At 47.5% G+C, this 18,747-nt stretch overlaps 1 protein-coding gene across 1 annotated transcript; it reads right to left on the bottom strand.

Annotated features, from left to right (window-relative positions):
• Positions 1 to 1,432: 1,432 nt before the first annotated feature.
• On the bottom strand, positions 1,433 to 18,557 carry CSUI_000592 (protein serine threonine phosphatase). Its single transcript, XM_068060826.1, has 18 exons — positions 16,186 to 18,557; positions 15,267 to 15,451; positions 14,430 to 14,569; positions 13,605 to 13,725; positions 13,157 to 13,328; positions 12,350 to 12,413; positions 11,675 to 11,741; positions 10,999 to 11,107; positions 9,685 to 10,172; positions 8,967 to 9,035; positions 7,881 to 8,108; positions 7,122 to 7,179; positions 6,143 to 6,375; positions 5,252 to 5,545; positions 3,906 to 4,075; positions 3,218 to 3,285; positions 2,126 to 2,243; positions 1,433 to 1,554 (listed from the first exon to the last, which is right to left on the bottom strand). The coding sequence occupies exons 1-18, from the start codon at positions 16,445 to 16,447 to the stop codon at positions 1,464 to 1,466; spliced, it is 2,937 nt and encodes a 978-aa protein (XP_067927209.1). The 5' UTR covers positions 16,448 to 18,557; the 3' UTR covers positions 1,433 to 1,463.
• Between the last annotated feature and the right edge of the window lie 190 nt (positions 18,558 to 18,747).

Below are 18,747 nucleotides of genomic sequence, written 5' to 3'. Positions count from 1 at the left end.
CCTCAGACCTAGATATATATACTATCACCTTCTCTACATACACGCAGATCTGGGAGCACACACCACATAGCAATCATGCCTGTGTATCGTTATATATGATTGTAAGTATGGTAACAGACAAAGCAGTCGAAGGTAAACACATGAAACGACGAGCTCTAGACAGTCCGGAACTCCTCGACAAAATCGGTGGTGCAAACTCCACCCCCGGTTACTCAAGATGATTCTTCTGATGAACAAAGGAGTACTGTGTAAGAATCATGCACGCCTCGTGAGTTGCAGTGCGTAGTCTCATCCCCCTGAGAAGGACGAGCCATCCTTGATCAGCACTTCGACAAGACTCCTTTGCGACTTCCCAGAGATGTAGACAGAGGGGCTATTAGCTAAGACAACGTGGTCAGCATAGAGAGGCCAAGTCACAAGTAGGCAAATACCAAGAAACTCACCACCACCCGCCCCCTCCCACGAACAAAACAGATCACACCAGGAAAAAGAACTCCCTTTAGGGCTCCTTTCCGAGATGAGAGTCCTCCGTATAGTATCTCGTAGTATGACAGTCACTCTCTCAGAGAAGCTGACAACAACCAGAGGGCAATCCCCCCGAGTGTGATGTGGCATGAGGTGTACGTACATCCTCCATTTTGGATGCATGCGTAAGTGCGCTGTAAGCTGATTCAGCTAACAGACTGCCCTCCACAGAATCATTCTTGAAAAGACATTCACGTGTTCTCCTCTACGTCTGCATAGCTTCGGTCATTATGGAAACATTTGCCCCTACTTCCTACTACACTTTCCTTCTCATACGCCACAAGCACGATTGTCGCTGCCTCTTCCATCTTCTGTGGCCCCATCCTCTTCGCGACCACAGCGAAAGTAAAAACAAAGGAGTCCCGAGCGTTTCGCCATTGTCACCTCCCCAAACTACCTTCCTTAGAAGATGCAAACACAAAGTAATCATCCCAGGCCTTCTTTCTCAGTCTTCTCCCTCTTCTAACCCCTCCCCCCTCCTTCCCTCGCTCTTTCTCTCAGAGAAAGCTAATGAGTCAATCGGCGGACTCCGGCTTCAAGGTTGCAAGACCACATGTACGTACATTGTAAATGCCCTTCATTTCTCCTCTGCCTACGTGGAGGCTGATGAGTACCGCACTATCACGAACCCCGCACGTGACGGCTGCAAACGCATGCAAGAAAACACTTCAAAAAACAACACACTCGACACTTACATCTATCTCCACATAACAAATGTCTATAGATGTAAGTCGTCGTCGTTATACCTGTTTGACAGCTGAAGATATCTACTGGTACAAGAGAAAGAGGAAAAGCTTTGATAGACGGAGGTAGAAAAGAGTAAGAGTGATTCAAAGTAGGGAGAAGAGAGAAAGAGAAGAGAGCATGCCGAACTGTATGACGAAACACGAAGAATCTCCACCCTTGCAGGATGACAATTCTATACAATGACGAACAAGTTAGTTATTTCCTGCAACAAACTCCTTCTCTCTCATCCTTGGAGCAGCACGTGGTGGCGTAGGAGGCCTCAGCTCTGCCATACGAGCATCCCTATATTCGAAGAAAACACACAAAGACAAATCCCAAACAGACTAGTCAGTAACGGTAAACACGGCAGGTAGCGAGTGAGGAGAATCTGCACGATGTTCAACAGGAGCCTCCCGAAACATGGCTATACCACAAATGCCTACTGCCATGAATTCTTCCCTTTGTGTCGTCACGCAGAGATTAAGGAAGACAGAAATTCACATACAGAGGCCAGTGTTACATTGATACGAAGACGTACTACAAATGTTTATCCATCCTTCCTTCTATGCTCAAAAAAGAACGTGCGTATGATGGAGATGACTCTAGGTAGCTTCGCTTCTCCCTACAAATTATCTTCAACACGAATGAAAGAAATCACAATAGAGTGAACTCCTTTACGACACTAATGCTAATCTGCGGAGGCGTCTCTAAACGCTCACGCTGCCCATCCAATCTTTCTACAGCAGGCCCTTGCGAGGACGCGACTACTGCTCTCCCTCGAGAGGACTGAATGGAAGCAGGCAACGAACAAGAGAATCTCCTAAAATCCAGATGGCAGAAACCACATCGAGACAGATGCACACCTAGTACTTACCAAGAGACATACTGCGAAGGCGCATTAGCCGGATAGATGAGCTTAGGGATGACCGTCATATCTCGTCGTATGAAAAGAAGAGCCCCGGCGTTCTGGTGATGATTACAGTAATTCGTAGCTGCACGTACGGACAGTTCGTCGTCGAGATCAACCACAATTAAGGCAATACAAGTGCATTAGAAACGCGTAATCCTACTCAGCCGTGCTCGTGTCGCCGTAGGCACAGTACCACGCTGCGACAGTAGCCGTGCTCTCGCTGGTGAGAGCTCGTGGCAAAAGCTGTCGTGCTAAGGAGAAATAGAGATGTGATGTGTTGTGCGGTTCACCATCCCCCAGCCTTTCGAAAAACTCCAGAGTGGGTGAAAAGGGTGGGAAAGAGGGAGGTAGAGAAGTAGCAAAACGGGTGAAGAGGCTTATGTATCATACGGAAGTATCCTTGTCGTTCTACAGATATTTACAGAGAAAACAGAGAAAAGACAACTTCTCTCCAGTGGAGGAGAAACTTCTCCCCAGAAGCAAAATGTATTCCGACAGCTCGTATCTCCCCTCTCCGCTTCTCTAACGAGCTCTGCAAACGAAGACAGACACCTGTGAACTCTATGCCCATTTTTCCTAGGATTCATCTCACCACACGTAGTAGTACGGAGCCACATAGCTTGCATGGTACTTTGCAGACGTCATCAGGACTTGGACTTGTCGTAGCTGTGAATGGTTATGCTATAAAAGGAGAGATCTCAGCTATAGTTCTCCCCCTCTCTCGATCTAAGGATACACACTGGTGTGTGCCTGTAGACTGTGATAGATCCAGACACCCCCCACCGAAACACGCATCTCAATAGGTAACAGACACCAAGATTTCATATGCAAGCGCGGCAACCAGTCTTTTCGTCCCGCTTCCGCCTCTACCTCGTCTACGATGAGTTCATGAATAGCGAAACGTGCTTCGGACTCATCCCCCTTGCCGTTTCTTCACATACACGTATAACACAACGAACTTTCATTGAACAGTGAGACGTCCTCTCTCCTTCTTGTCTCTCTCGAAGGAGAGAAGTTTCTCCCTGGAGTTGCTGCTACTTCACAATCTTTCCTCACCTGAAAAGAGAGTGATGAGCTTCCCTCCAGCAAATCGCTCGAAACCATCCATAACGCACTCATGGGCTCTGTATACCAACCGCAGTGTACATACACATACCCCACTTCACCTCATCAGAATTCTCCTTTCTCGCAAGGTTCAGCTATAAAGACTGAACAAAAGAAGGACCGTCTCTTCGTAGAGAAGAAGGCATGAAAAGACCACAGGTAGGCCGCATCGCAATAGGGTTCAATGTTCTTGCCAAGACAGCAGGACGTCTATGTACATGCAGATACACACCTTTCTTCTGATATGAAAGATATGGAACTCGGTGGAGAAGCGAACGTACGACGTTCTTTCGCCTCTTGTCTTTCATGTGTACGGAGTTGTGCATACACCACCGCAACTCGATGCACATACTCCCTCTAAGGAGACACTAAAAGCCCATCCTGTACCATACGCCCGTGCCAACGTTGCAGTTTGTACACCCCCGGATCACGAACACACAACCATAAAAACTGAACATGATCATGAACCTATCTATTTATCTGTCTAAACACGTGGATAGTTACTGCCTGCATGACACATGTGGAATGAAGCCTTCGCCGACGACGTCTACGCATTCTTCTGAGGTGAAAGAAGAAAGAGAAGATTGCGAGCAAGACACACAACGAGAAAAATGAGGAACGGGAAGAACATGAGACCCACCGAATAATGAGCTGAAGATCGTTTTCAGCAAGGAAGCGATGGACACGATCAGGGCCGAACTTGCAGATGCGCCCGGAGCCATCAGGGTCTCGTACATCATTCCTCACGACACCTAGCACACTATCATTATCTGTAGGATCTGACCATAGGAGATCTGTTACTCTCTGCTCCTGGGGTGAGAGAGAAGTTGAAGAGAAAGAGAAAGACAACCACACTGTGAGTGAGAATTCCTTCATTTGACAGACGCAAAACAAACGGAAAGACGACAAATTGTTAGATCATTCTTCATTCTCACTTCTGCTATCATCCATACATACACTATATCCATAACACAACAGGTGACGCATCGAAGACCATGCAAGAAGTCTCTGAGATAAGAAGGTCATAAAGGAGACAACCCCGGGGAATATCTTGCTTCATGCTAAGAACTTGTGTTTCTTCTTCAGGTTCTACCCTATCGCTATGACACGTGTGAGTAAGGAAGCCAGAGAGATTAGGAGTCACCGTCAATAGACTACAAGAAGACGTCAACGAATGACGGAAGAGAAACCAGGCAATCTAAGAGAGGCTGAGGAGAAAAACTAACAAAGAAAGAATAAAGAAAAGAGAAAAACTGCAATGTATTCATCTCTGCTTTATCAAAGGCTATCTCAATTCATTACGACGATTACATAGCGGTCCCTGATACACTTACACGAGCCGAACACACCGACTACACTCGATGCAGAACGATGACCCTCACGAATGACCGTCACGGAGAGATACCTTACCAAAGATAAACAGATACACCACCTTTACCACCAGTTGCATGCACATGGAGAAGATGAAAAGAAGAGAGAAAAAAGGGGAGAAGGCCACTGAGTGACTGCGTATCACTCATCATGACTAAGATCTGCTCTCTACTACCATCATAAGTATAAAGACTCTCACGATGGCTAGATTCCCGCGTAAACCAAGGACTCTCGAGATACAGGTAGGGGAAACGAGAGCAGCGAAAGTGAATAGAAGATTTTCTTGTATTGCTATCTTTACTTCTGTCACCGCTCGAGACAGCGTTAGTCGAAAAGATACCAGGTGGTACCTCATCTACACTTCTGAACGCGAAATGAGAAACACCGCGGCGCACCAAGTCCCCCCTGAGAGATCATGACCGTTAACACGAGACGTTTCCAAAAGACGTCACACTCTACTACCTAGGAGGAGATAATAGAAAGAAAGTATCAGAAAGAGAACAGACATCCCCCATTCCTTCCACTGTGGTGTCCAGCGACCGATGCCACCTGTTTCCTACACCTTCCCTGAACTCAAGAAAATCCTGACGAGCACGAAACAGCGAGCCAACTTACGTAGACATTTTGCGGAACCTGAGCAACCTTAAGAGGTCGCTGAAGCGTTGCAAGGTCGTTGATAGAGGAGATCGTTCCCCCAATACCTCCATGAATACATAAGACAGAGTGGTCGATGATCGCAGCGACAGGAAGATACTCAAAGACAAGATTGAACTTTTTCCAGCAGCTATTCGGATCTAAAGGATCCTCTCGTAGACGTCTCTTGCATTCATCTTGAAATCCATACAGGGAATTGATGGCAGGATCTTCATGGTTTCCTCGAAGTAAATGTATCTGACGGGGATACTTCACCTAGACAATCACAAAGAAGCGAAGAGGAAAGATACATGTATGGATGTAGAGTGCAAGAGAGACGGGACATACAACACAGCCACAGGCTGGACCTATGTCTGTACACTTGAGAGACGAACAAAATCTCTCTCTTTCTTGAACCATTGAGAGCACTCACTCCAGTCAACCACTTCACTCGGATACAGAGTTCGACCAATACAAAGACATACAGACGTACTGATAGATACAACGACACGAACACAAACAGAGATGTATACCTACTGAGAGAAAGACAGAGGTAGAAGCTAGTGAATAGCCATGCAAGCTAGGAGACCTTTTGACAATGAAAGACTTTTGTTCGAGCACTGGAGAGATAGAACAATCACGTCAACCAAAGATTAGAGTGACCGTGCTGCTGCAACAGCTGAAAACCTACCTCGGGAGAGAGCAAGAGAGACACGTGTGTGAGTTTAAAAAAAGAGCAAGAGCCGTGCACGGGGGGAGAAGTGCCTTTCTCAACACGCTGCTCTCTAGGAAGACTCAAGACATGTTCTGTAAGCTAGCTAGGCATCCAAGTATAGAAGAGAGTTGAATAGATACGCGAATGTCTTTACCCACCTTCAAAGCAAAGAGCAGACAGATGGTTTCTAGACTGTTGAGACCCCTGTCGACGTAGTCTCCGAGAAAGAGATAGTCATTTGTATCAATATCTCCAATCACGGAAGCTCCTCCTGCTATTCCTCCTCCGCTGCCTATCGTGAACTCTTCACTTCTCTCTTCTTCGATAGGCATCTTATACAAGTGAAATAACCTCATCAAATCGTAGTATTGACCGTGGATATCTCCGTACACTGAGAAAAAAGATACACACAAACAAGGAGTCTGCCGAGAATGCACACGTGCGGGAGAGCTTCAGTCAGAAAATAGAAGAATCTCTTTCCTATCTTTCCCGTAACAAAGACACCCACGATGAAAGAAAAATTCCGAGTCACGAATCCTCCGGAAGTGTCTTCTCTTCTTTCGAATCTTTCTCCTCCTCCTGAAAAGCATGCAGTTCTCTTTCAAGAACATGCTTTTCCTTTCGTGGTGTCTTACACTGCAGGTAGTCAGTACATTCACGACAACTAAAGGGGAGGCTGCTGAGTCACTTACACCTCCATCACTCACAAGAAAGACAAATTCCTTTAAAGTGTATGATGAGTGCTATCCGTCGAACAGAAGTAGTCGACGTTCACTTCACATACAGATCAACATACAAACACTGTGCATGATTACATATTGTAAAGGAGCTGTAGGCTTATGTACGTCAGCGGAGCTAACCGTATAGTAATTTTGAGACCCGAGAACCGGAAATTCCAGGGGCATACCTTGGAAAGGAAGGGAGGCTGCTACTCCACAAATGCAAGAAGAAGAAAAGCAGAATCGAATACATTCGAGAAGGACATCACAACGAAGATAGGAGAGAAAAAAGACTCAGGCAAATCATTCACAGACTAATCCATCTGTACACGGCAGGTACCACACAATCGATTTCTCTTTTGTGTTTCTCTCTCTCTCCGTATGTTAGGACAGATGTATGTATGCGGAAGAAGAATACCTTTGATAGGCGCTCGGAGGTACAGCACCATATCATCATCCTTCACAATATCAAGTACCTGAAAGAAAGACAAGAACCGAAGAAAACGTAAAGAGAAGAAGACAGGAATGAGTATGACGAAAGGAGGTGGAAGAATACGGAACAAAACACAGGAATGCACCTGGAGTGTATATACCCACAAATATCGTTTACTTGTACGTACTCACGAAGAAACCGCATAGGGAAGATCCGCCGGTACATGTGAGGTTTCCTATAGTGATGACTTGAAAAAGAAGAAGAAAACAATGAGAGAAACAGAACTCCCCGGTAAGAAGATGAAAGAAGACAAGTCGGTCGGTACGACTACATCGTCAGGCATCGAAGTAGAAACAAATACACCGCCCCTAATACCCCCTATAGACAATACATCTACTGCGTATCATCGCCTGACCTCAGACCGATACACGTAAACTCAACAAAGCGCTCTATCGAGGTCTGTATCTGTCCCGATATATCTTTGAAGATGGATGCACCTCACCTACTGTCGGCGTTGCTTGAGGAAGAAAAGATCGACGTGTATAAATTCAGACTAGCATGTATGTGTATATGGATGTACATGAAGCGTAGGAGCTGTATACATGTTTTTGACACGTCCACACCACTGCTACCGTCATACACATGTATGTATTTGCTAGACAAGGAAGGGAGCAGGCAAGAGAAAGATCTGCACCTATATACTTCTATAGACAGATGTACGTCAGCCCTCTTCACGAAACTTACAACATCACAAAGGTAGCTGACGTCGTTCCATGATATTGAGAAGGGAGCATCTGTATTGAAGGCTGTGTAGACATCCTGCTGTGTGATAAGTGGACGTAAAAGCAGCTTGAGTATTCTTTCAGCTAAAAGTTCTCTCCTTGTAGCTTGGACAGTCGGGAAGGAATCTTGCCGGGAAGCTGCCTCTTTATTGATCTTCTTTCCTTCTTCTTCTAAGCGATCTATAGATATCTGCATAGAAACACCAAAACAATACAACAGACAAGGATGATCAGGAAGACTTTCACCCTACATCTCTCTATCTTCTTCAAAGATCCGCATCCTCATCAACCCCTCATTTTCTCTTTCATATCAGACCCCGTTCAATTCCGCATGCATTCAATCGACCCGTTGAAAAGACACGAAGGAACACGACACCTGTCTTTGTTGAGAGGGAAGAAAATCTGATCAAGAGAAACGACGTTTCGTTGAAACCCCACACATCACGCCTTATTCTCTCCATCAAGAGCTACATGCAGAATGTTGACAGTTCAAACCAACCTGGCGAAATACATATAAAGATCCATCTAGATCCATACCGATTCACCCGACGGCATGACACACGTAACCCCTTATAGAAGGATCGTACCTGTTGATGGTGAAACTGGCTTCCCTTCAAAAGAAGAGCTTCTCAACGCCACGTGTCTACCTAACCCCTTTCCGTCGTTATCCGGTAAGACACATGCTTCAAGCTCTCACCCTTCCCCATAGAGGTACAGCACTCGGCTTCCTCCTAGAGACACTTCAACTGGCACACAGCAACTATGTGTCTACCGCAGACCAAGAGTTCACTCATATACATACGAAATATGAACCTATATTTCATCCAAGGGAGATATTAGTTCTTGTGAATACTAGTCGACCATGCCGTCAGTAGCGATGTTGCCACGTACGTAGGTTCAAAGAAAGTACATACATACTTGTGAGCAACTGGGTATGACGTATCTAGGAGGGATGTGAAAGGGCTTTTTCTCTGCAGATAAAAACGAGGTGAACTTCGCTTCTTCCGCCTCTTCATCATCTCTGCTTCTTGATACCTTGGCGTCTTACCCGACGAACAAGTGAAGAAAAATCCTCTCCACTCTCATGGACGACGGAAACATGCGATGCCAGTTTGATCTGAACAGCGAGGAGAGAAGAAGAAAGAAAGAAAGGACGGCAAGCCCACAGAGACGAATGCGTTCGTTTCTGCTAGTAAGGAAAGCCGAGGAGCTACTTGGCGACAGGAAAGAGAAGGCTCTGGAAAAAGAACCCTTCTTGATCAGAAAAGAAGCGGCGTGAGAGGGCAAGGGAAAAGCAAGTTGTTTAGGGAGTGATGAAAATATACATATATATTTATATAGATGAGCTTCTACTATCAGCACATACATAGCACCGCCGGTGTATGGACACGCTAGAATGAAAATAAGCTCAGATTTGTTTCCTTCTCCTACCTCGCCTACGTGACTGCTAGGCGTCTTTATCACCACAAGGTCGACCATGAGACAACAAGACAGTCTAGACAACAGAAGTTTTGACGAGAAGAAAGAGAAGAAACAAGGGTACCGTTTTCTGTCGTCATCGCTGGTCTCTTCAAAGAATGACGGACCTTCTTTTTCTCTTCACTTTTAAAATTCCCCAACGGACAACTCACCGCGCTCAACAACCCCCCTCCTCTGGCGTGTCACTTGAGAAGCTTTGTCCACTTCATTATTCATTACTTTGTACAGATAAGTACATGAGTAATAAGAAGGAAAGAAAGAAAGAAAGATGCTTGTTCTTTACTTACATCTGCTAACTGTCGCATCTGACTTCTTTGATGGGCCGCGCTTAAGCTCCAAGACTGGCGTAACTGAGGCTGGGGCTGTCCTGGTGGAGCCACAGCACCTCCAGCACTACCAGGGGGTTGGCTAGGCGTGGACGCAGTGGTTGTGATCTGAGAAACACCCGTCTGTTGTTGGGCTTGCTGAGACCTCGCTCCTGCTGCCGCTGCTGCTGTCTTTGATGGAAAGACGCCTCCCCCGCCTTGCTGCTGCGTAGACGCCCTTGTCGCTCCTCCTACCGTGGAAGGTTTGAAAGACGATGAGGGAAGTTCTCCTCCTCCTGGAGCACTAGGCTGTTGTTGAGACGAGGCCGAGGCAGATGTGGCGGATGACGGAGATGAGGCAGCTGCAGCAGCAGCCATAGCATTGGCGACAGCCATTTGCTGTTCTTGTTGAAGAGCTTGTTTACGCCGAATATCTTCTCTCTCACGCTCACTATAAAAGTTCGGGATGACTGAAACGCAAAAGCAAAGAAAACATGAAAGGCATGAAGCGTCGCTTGTTCGATACACACACAAAGGGGAAGTCGCCCGTTCAAGTCGGTCCTGTCTCCTCATGCGGAACGAGACTCACACACTAAGCTCGTCCTGAGAATTCCTGTACATAGATAGATGTGAAGACGTAGAGGGAATGGTACTTGTATACTAAACGTACGTGTAGGCATACGCGTACCTTAGCTGTGCGTTTGTATGAGCGTATTCAGTATAGCACATGTATGTAACCTTATACTTCTATCAACTTCACCAGGTATATACAAAAGAAAAGCACTCGGCACTTGGCATGTGTGATGCTCTGCTTGACCGAGCACCGAGTCCCTGACGCATGCTGAAGTTTTTCAGAAGAAAAAGATTCGCAGGCTGCTGACCCATCACAAAGCCAGAGACAGACACTTCCCGCTAGCCCCCTACGCTCTTCGTCCAAACCGACATAGTGCGTGTCTTACAACATCTTGTCATGGAACTACATTTCACCTTTTACCCCCACACGTCGGCTCACTTTCTCGATGAAAGAGATCTAGGAGATTGACAGAGCTGTGCGGGGTAAATACAAGACGGAATGCATTACATGCACGTCTACAAGCCCGCAACGCCGGCACTGACACGGGTTTCTCCTCCTCGCATGCAACAACCCGTCAGGAACAACCCACAAGGTCAAAATACAAAAACAGGGCGAAAGCTCTTACGGGAGACACAAGACAAGAAAACCGGCACACGCGCTCACGAAAAAAGAGTAGAAAGACTTGGATTTTTCTGCTCAACCTTTATTTCACGTCTTCTTACGTGAGCAATCTAAGATGGCCAAATCTGCCGTTGGGTGTTGTTGAGTTGAGTGAGAGAATCCTCCGAATGTATAGACAGTCATACGAATGGTCCAAGAGCTATGTCTGAACTGCACGCAGGCACGCAAAGCAAGAGAAAACGAAAAGAAACTATGTAGAAGACAACGGAGGATTCACACATCCGAAGCAGACTCTGTATATGCACTTTAGGTCGAACTGGATGGACTATATACACAGCTCGGAATGATGGCTGTCTTTCCCTCTCGCATGCAAACATCACTCTCTAAAAACGAAGAAAGACTCGTTCGCGGATTGGATGTTATATATCTAAGCATTGCGCGATACGAGAAGACGAAGTTAGATAACTTATGTGAACCTGATGGTCACTGGCCCACCTCCGACCGAAAACGCACTAGATTCAGCAGAACTCAGGACGTGTCAAGTAAACCTGAGAAGAGAGATTTTTGACAGCATTCCTTGGGTGACACAAAATCTCCATAGCAGACCCATGAGCCTGAAGAGGTATTTTGACTGTACATACACGGATAGAAAATCGTGGCCGCTGCACCAGACTGGATATGAAGTGAAGTACACCTACTCGTTCTCTACTACAGTCCTGGGGCGCCTCTTCAGCTGGGGTGTAACCGCTCTTTCTTCATGACAACATAAGAACTTACTCGTCCCATCGATGACATGAAACGCCACTCCACGGTCTCCGTATCATAGACGGCTGTAGCCAAAGGTCTGGAAGTGAAGAGAGGGGAGAGCAAAGAAAGGCGAGAGAAGAAAACTTCATGTCTACGGAGTACACTAGGAAAAAAGACAAGCACACATAAACCTCCTCTGAGCGGCAGTAAGCTATCTACAAAACCGCTTGGGCTGAACAAACAAACAGAAACGAAGCTCTCTCGAGACTAATTCCAAACATCAGCCGACGATCGCGTCTCCCCCCCCTATGTCAGTGGTACAGCGCCCGTGCATGCGTATTTGTATCTCGTTTCTTGTATACAGCTGCGCTCTCCTAATCACTGCAAAGAACAGACGAGAAGTGTCCATAGAAAGGACTACGGACACGAACAGACTCCGAAAGTACCGAGGAGAAGGAAAATGGGAAAAAACACGGACGGGGAAAGACACGGGCTCTCGTGTTGCGAAGTCCAACAGACGTGTGTTGGCCTTCAGCAGTCCCAATTCATTAAGAATCCACACGTAACGGCATACATGAATCACATGCATATATATACAAAAAATGCTTGAGCTAACTGGGTTCGTCTTGAGTTGAGAGGAAAAGGACTTTTCTGCAGCGCTGAGATAGGAGCTGCTCTTTGTCTTTTAGCATGGACGTTCCTTACTTAGTACAGTCATTATCCGTCCTGCCTCCTACTATAAGCATCTTCGGCCCAATGAACACCATTGCTGCCAGAGAGAGACAACACACACAGCATCCCGTAACACTTCAGAAAGAAAGACGTTTACGCTAGGAGTCTTGACAGAAAACGCGATGTCTGATCACGCCCGCAGGACTACAGTAACATGCCCAAGAGATTCTTACACCAGAAGAGAAGGCACATACACATAAAGTGCAGGGGTAGTTTACGTATGCAGATTCAAATCTCAAGCCAAGGGGAGCTATCTCTCCCGTATCCAAAAACGGGTATGTGCAGATTCCTATGAAGAGATAGAAAACGAGGCTGTCTTCGGAAGCTGAGGGCAGACACAAACATGTGCTACATTCTGAAGCCCACAAGGATGCTGGTCTGATGGACCGCCTAGAGCTGAACTCTACTTGCCCTACAAACACACCATTCTTAGGCCTTCTGCCCGACCATCAATCAGCTTTCCAGGGGTCACCTACATCCGGACAGAGCGCGACCTGGTCACACACCTGTCGCCTCTTCGCCCACGCCCCAGCCCATTGTCGTCATGCACGCTCAAGTAGGACTCTAGCAGGAACAGGGTCCATTCTCCCTGTCGGGAGCGACGCACACACTCCTTCCACGAAGCTTTACTGTACATGTGTGTATCTCCTTATACACATGAATACACTGAAAGGAGATACAACCCTACTATGGGTAAGCACATACTGCAGCCGTCCGCATGTAAACACCTATATATATATATATATCAAGATGGCAAGGCGTGTCCCTTCACCGACGTACAATGCTGAAATCGAGGCTCAGGGAGCTGTTGCTTTTTGGATGGAGCCGCTATCCAATCCCATCGACCATCTCGATGCTGGCGTAACCCCCAGGTGTCATTCAGACTCTTTGACGTTGAGCTTCTTCCTCCAAAGACCACCATCATTCCGCTCGCCGGCCCTTCTCTACATACCTGATGAGATCCCAGAGGATGCGAACACGACATACCGGGACATCTGAGGAAAACTTACACGCCAAGAGCGCAATATAGATGACACCGGAGAGGCAATACAGACCAACACCACTACCACCCAGCAGACCCAACATAAGAAACTGCAAATTCATCAAAGGCTCCTCAATCTGCCAGGTAGTGGTGATTGAGCCTATTGGGAATTATTCTGCCGAGAGAACATGACGGAGGAAAGTTGAAGACAAAGAAGGAAAGCAACAAGGAACTCTACGTACGTACCTCTGTGGCATGATAGACCCGAGGAGGCGGGCGACGAGCATGCGATTCAAATATGACCTCCTCCCATCGGAAAGGCGACTTCTCCACATCCATAAACCAGACGTCAGCCAAAGGCCTTTCTCTAACCAACGTTGAAAAACAGGAAAACAACCAGAACTCGCCTACAGACATGTATCACCTGGTGTACACGCAAGCGGTCACACCCCCGTCGCCAAGGACACCTACTTACTGCTCTCCATCCTTTTTGGGCTCTATACACCAGGGGTGCCGGTATGCATATATATACTTATGTACTGTGTGTTCTCGTGTGCGTATTCACCATCACTACCTCCATGCATATCACAGGCGAGGGGCCATAGCACAAAGCAGCAGTTGCTTTTCTTATGGTACGTATATCCAGTGAGTCTTCTTCACATTCACGTCTCTAGGAAACGAAGAGATCTGCGTCTCATCACTTTTTTGCACCTCCGGAAGAAGCCCAAAGAGAGGACGTCGTTCCCCGAAAGTGTCTATACCCGTGGTCCTCAGCTGTGCTGTCCTCGCGGCAACCAAGAGGCCGCACTGTCACCGAAACGTTCTACGCCGGGATCTACTAGGAAGCAAAGCGCTTATACATACCTGACCATACCTAGAAGTAGGTAGGAAGACCTTCACGTGGAAGGAACACAAGGACAGGAGTTAGTAGAAGCAGCAAGCATAGATGCATATTGAAATATGGTATGAAAGATGCAGATAAAGAAAGGAGAGGTACGACATAGAGAGACAGAAGACAAAGAAAGGTTACATTAGCAGATGTCGCCATGGAGTCCGTCTCCCAAAGCTCACCCATCGTTTCCGCCGAAGATGATAATATTCGGCTTATTATAGACCATAGAATGACCGTAACGTCTCCCTGGCGTAACGCCTTGAAGCGGGACAGGCATCCACTGAAGCTGTGGCTCTTTCCGTAAGTCGAGCAGGTAAAGCTGTTGTGATAAGAGAACACACGCATCCCGAGAGAAGAACAAAAGAAATCGCTAGGCAGTTCGCACTGCTCTCGTCTTTAACGCATATGGATGTTGATACATACAGATACTCTCTCGGAAAGGCTGCGGCGACAGACAGGTCCCCCACCCACGTCATCCTCCTCAATCTCCGGATCGAACGTGTTCCCGCGGAAAAACCTTTGAATGGAAAAGTGACATCCATAATCAGGAGATGTCCAAACAGTGAAGGTTCTCTACTCTGCTTCTCCTTCTCAGGCCCCTTCCGTCTCTTATCTGAGATTGGCTAACAACGCTGCTTTCCTGCGGCTGAAGCCAAGGATGTATGATTGAGCTCCTGCGACTAAACCAAGGAGAAAAGTTATGCGTCGGCAGGGCTGACACTTAGTGTGTGTGCGTCTGGAAAAGAAGCGCCGAGATGTCGGATGGTCAAAGTGCACGCACAAGGTTACAAGACATGCTCACACAAGTATGTCACGAGATTCGAAGAGGTGAGCTGTTCATCCAGTTACGAAGAAACTATAGCAGAGACCGCCGCCACACACGTAGAACGCCGCAGACCTACGTACACGAGCCATACGTAGGAATATGCATTACTAGGTTTTGCATCCGTCCGCTACATACAAGGAGACACGCACGGCCGTGAGAAGACGTCTCAACCTACGTCCCGAGAGCCTACCTCTTCTGCACTCAAGCTGCCACCACCAGTGGCCCCCCCAAAGACAACAAGTTGGAGTGTATCTACACAACAAGCTGCATGAGCAGCTCGGGGTGGAGGAGGGTTCTCAGCAAAAAGATGATGCCATCGGTTTCCGTTGTTGTCATAGAGGTAACTCTCATTTGTTATGGAGTAACCCCCCGCAGCTGAAAAAGAATGCCAAACAAAAGGATAAACGGAAGAAACATGCCCCTCTCTCTTTCTTCTCCTGCTTGTCACGCAGCTCACCCGTTAACTACAGCCAGCACCCATACACCTTGACAATGTGGTCAGTGGAAAGGTTCGCTTACCACGCGGTTGCTTAGCACGATATTGAACTGAAAACACGAGACCCTTCACCAGGGGGACGGCGATGCACAACACGTAAAGACACAGGGAGGCATATGTTATGCAACAAGCTGACCACCGTGCTCGGTATTTGGAAAGAAAGCACGAATAAGAACACAGAGAGGTAGTCTTTCACGCCAGAATATCTGAAGACGACCCGTATCGAGAACGATGTACGTGACTGTAGACCGTTCGTAAGGCTGCAGGCAAGACACACACTGCTGAGGGTTAACGTGGATATGTCGTACTCCCGTGCATGCATAGAGTAAGAAAACACAGGACATCTGCAACTAAAAACAATCCTTTCGCATGCATTCAGAGAGTCTCTGCTTACAAGAGGAGGTGAGTTCCGTCACACACACACGAGCACGCAATAGGTCTTTACTGAAGAACTGCTGCCAGCCGCATAAAAAGAAGAGAAGGAATGAGATAACTGCATGGACTACGTGCGTTCTGACGGATGTTTCCAAAACAGGAACCCAAGTGAACAGAAAGCAGCAACGACTTGAAACGAAAAGAAAAGAGGAGAATGGAGAGGGATCATGCCTCTTACATCCTACTGCTCCTCCGAAAACAACAACTTTGTGGTTGCCAACGCACGTGCAAGTATGACCGAACCGAGGAGGAGGAACATCCCCCGTCTGTTGAATGGATTTGGGGATCCCTAAGAACTCGTTTGCTTTGCTGGCTTGCTGCTGTGTAGGTAAACCTGAAGTACCAGCCCCCCGAGATGCTACCGTATTCCCGACGGCTGTAGAGGATGAGGACGAGGAGGATAGCACGGCTGCCGCGCCATTCTCCTGCAACTGGTTCATAATGTGAGGAGGTGGAACGGGGGCGAGAAAAGAAAAGAAGACAGGTATCACGACAACCGAGAACGAGGATGAATAGGTTGAGAAGGAAGCTAGGAAAGAGGAAAAAGCCTGGCCACAGAATGACACATACTAGATGCCTTGAAAAGGGGGAAAACAGTTATACGAAGGCGGCAGCTGAAAAGAGGAAGAGACAGAAAGAGACGGCCTGAGCCGAGAAGCGTGAAGGTGCAGAGGACGCAGAGCGATATGGAAGCCCTCGAAACAACAGAAGTCAAACACGAGAGGAAGAGAGCAAGACGCGGGAATGACAACGGGAGAAACAGAGAAGGGGCCGAGCACAGAGGAAAAGTAAACAAGAAAGGCGGAAGAAGAGAAGACTGTGTGGAGGGAAACAAACACAGTATGCTGCTCCTGCTGCCGATAGAAAAGTAAAGAAAACCTACAACCCTCAGCAGCAGGAGCAGATCGAACGAAGCGCCAAGAGGACCGTTTCTCCTTAAAACTTTATTCAAGACATCTCAGCCGGTACTGAGTTCTGGTAACACCGACAACCACGCTCCCACGCACACTGCACGTGTTCATGTGCCTATCTGATTGAAGCGGCTGAAATCGCTTTTGAAGGGCCCCTTCTCGAGGAAAAAACAGAACGGATACCGACCGTGAGGCTTACACCTCGTGCGAGTCCCTGGGTCCGATACAGCTGGCTTTGTCCGACTGCCCCGGACACAACGTAGAACTTCCCGTGCTTAGCTGGCTGAAAGACAGCTGCGTGGCCCTAGAAACCTTTCGAATGTCACTTGCACCAGGACCGTAGTCCGCCGAAAGACATTTTCCGTGAAGCAGAGGAACAGGTACCCTGTCCACTCGGAGTCTCCTAAAGAGGGTGGTAGATATGCAGGAGAGAAAGCTGGCTGGTGATGGACAGGGTTAGTTAGTTGTGGTGGAGGGATGAAGTCTCTGGTATCGAAGTTGTCTTCGTCCCGAGAGCAGCTGAACGGCAGAAGTACTAAAAAACAGGAGACTCCAAGAACGGCAAAGTATTTGAAAGAGGGAGGACGGTCAACGAGGCGAACGGGAGTCAAGGGGACTATCAGGCGAGCAACGGCGGCCTCTCAAAAATGGATGAAAGAAGTTACAAGGGAAGGGAGATCCGAGCCGGAGACCAAGACGAGAGAACCACGTCAGGTGATCCACAAACAATCCGTCACGGTGTGACGGTCGTAGGCGACCGGCGACAGGGTGAAGGCAAAGGAGACAAAAGAACGGAAAATCCGCCAAGGGGGCCGTACTCCCCGTAAGAAGAGTAAGAAGCAACGGACGTATCTAGTTCATGGGAAGAAGCCGAGAAAAGTGTCCGCGGACCAACAACAGAAGTCTTTTTGTAGCGTTGTGTTGAGATGAGAGAAAAGAAGTAGCAGGAAGAAGAAGATGATGGGATGATGGAAGAGAAGAAAAATGAATAGAAGAAGACAAAGGCGCGAGGAGATCAAAAAGGACTAGGAACGAAGTCAATGGTCGTTATAAAGTAAGAAGAGTCAGGAGCGTAGCAGGACAGAAGAAGAATACTAATGGTAACAAGCCTCCTCAGTCTCCCTGAAGAAAATCTTGAGACTCTGCGCATGCTAGCATAGCCACACTTTCCATTAGTTGACCCTGGTTCTGTGGTCTAGATGAGCGTGGCAGACTGTTCAGAGAAAGGAAGAGCCCTTGACTCGCGAAGCTAACTGTCATTCCAAAGCTACTGCAAGTTGCAAAGCGTCGGCCTCGGTCCGGGGTAACTAAACAGGAAACAAGAACTTGGTGACCATGTTAAGAAAGACGTTACACAGCAAACAAGTGATGGACTACCTCTCGAGAAAAACATGAGTAGCAGTTTCATGACAGCTGGAAAAATCGAGAGAGATAAGATCGTGCTTATATCCACATGAAAAAAAAATCCTAAGACACCGATGCTGTCGGCAAGACCATCCTGCGCGACCTTCACGGGTGAGATCGAGGCATGCGAGGCTCTACGACACAAGTACGATAAAAGAGTTGTCGCCTCAAAAGCAGCCAAACCGAAATGGAGAAATGCCAAGGCAAAAGATCCAACAGGGGAAGGAAATCACACTTTACGCAAGCAGTAATGACCCCCCTCCCTTTTCATGTTGGGAAAAGGAACATGCCGCTGATCCACCCGCCCATCTGCACCCACCACATCCGAGCAATGCGAAGGATCTCCGCATCCCAGCTCTCCTCTTGCCAAAGCAACCTGACACCACCTTGGAATTGTACCAGCAGAGAGAAGACCTTCTTCACTG

This window comes from Cystoisospora suis (assembly GCF_002600585.1).
Source record: "Cystoisospora suis strain Wien I chromosome Unknown contig_220, whole genome shotgun sequence".
NCBI lineage: Eukaryota > Apicomplexa > Conoidasida > Eucoccidiorida > Sarcocystidae > Cystoisospora > Cystoisospora suis.
This window is presented reverse-complemented; position numbering and strand designations above follow the sequence as displayed.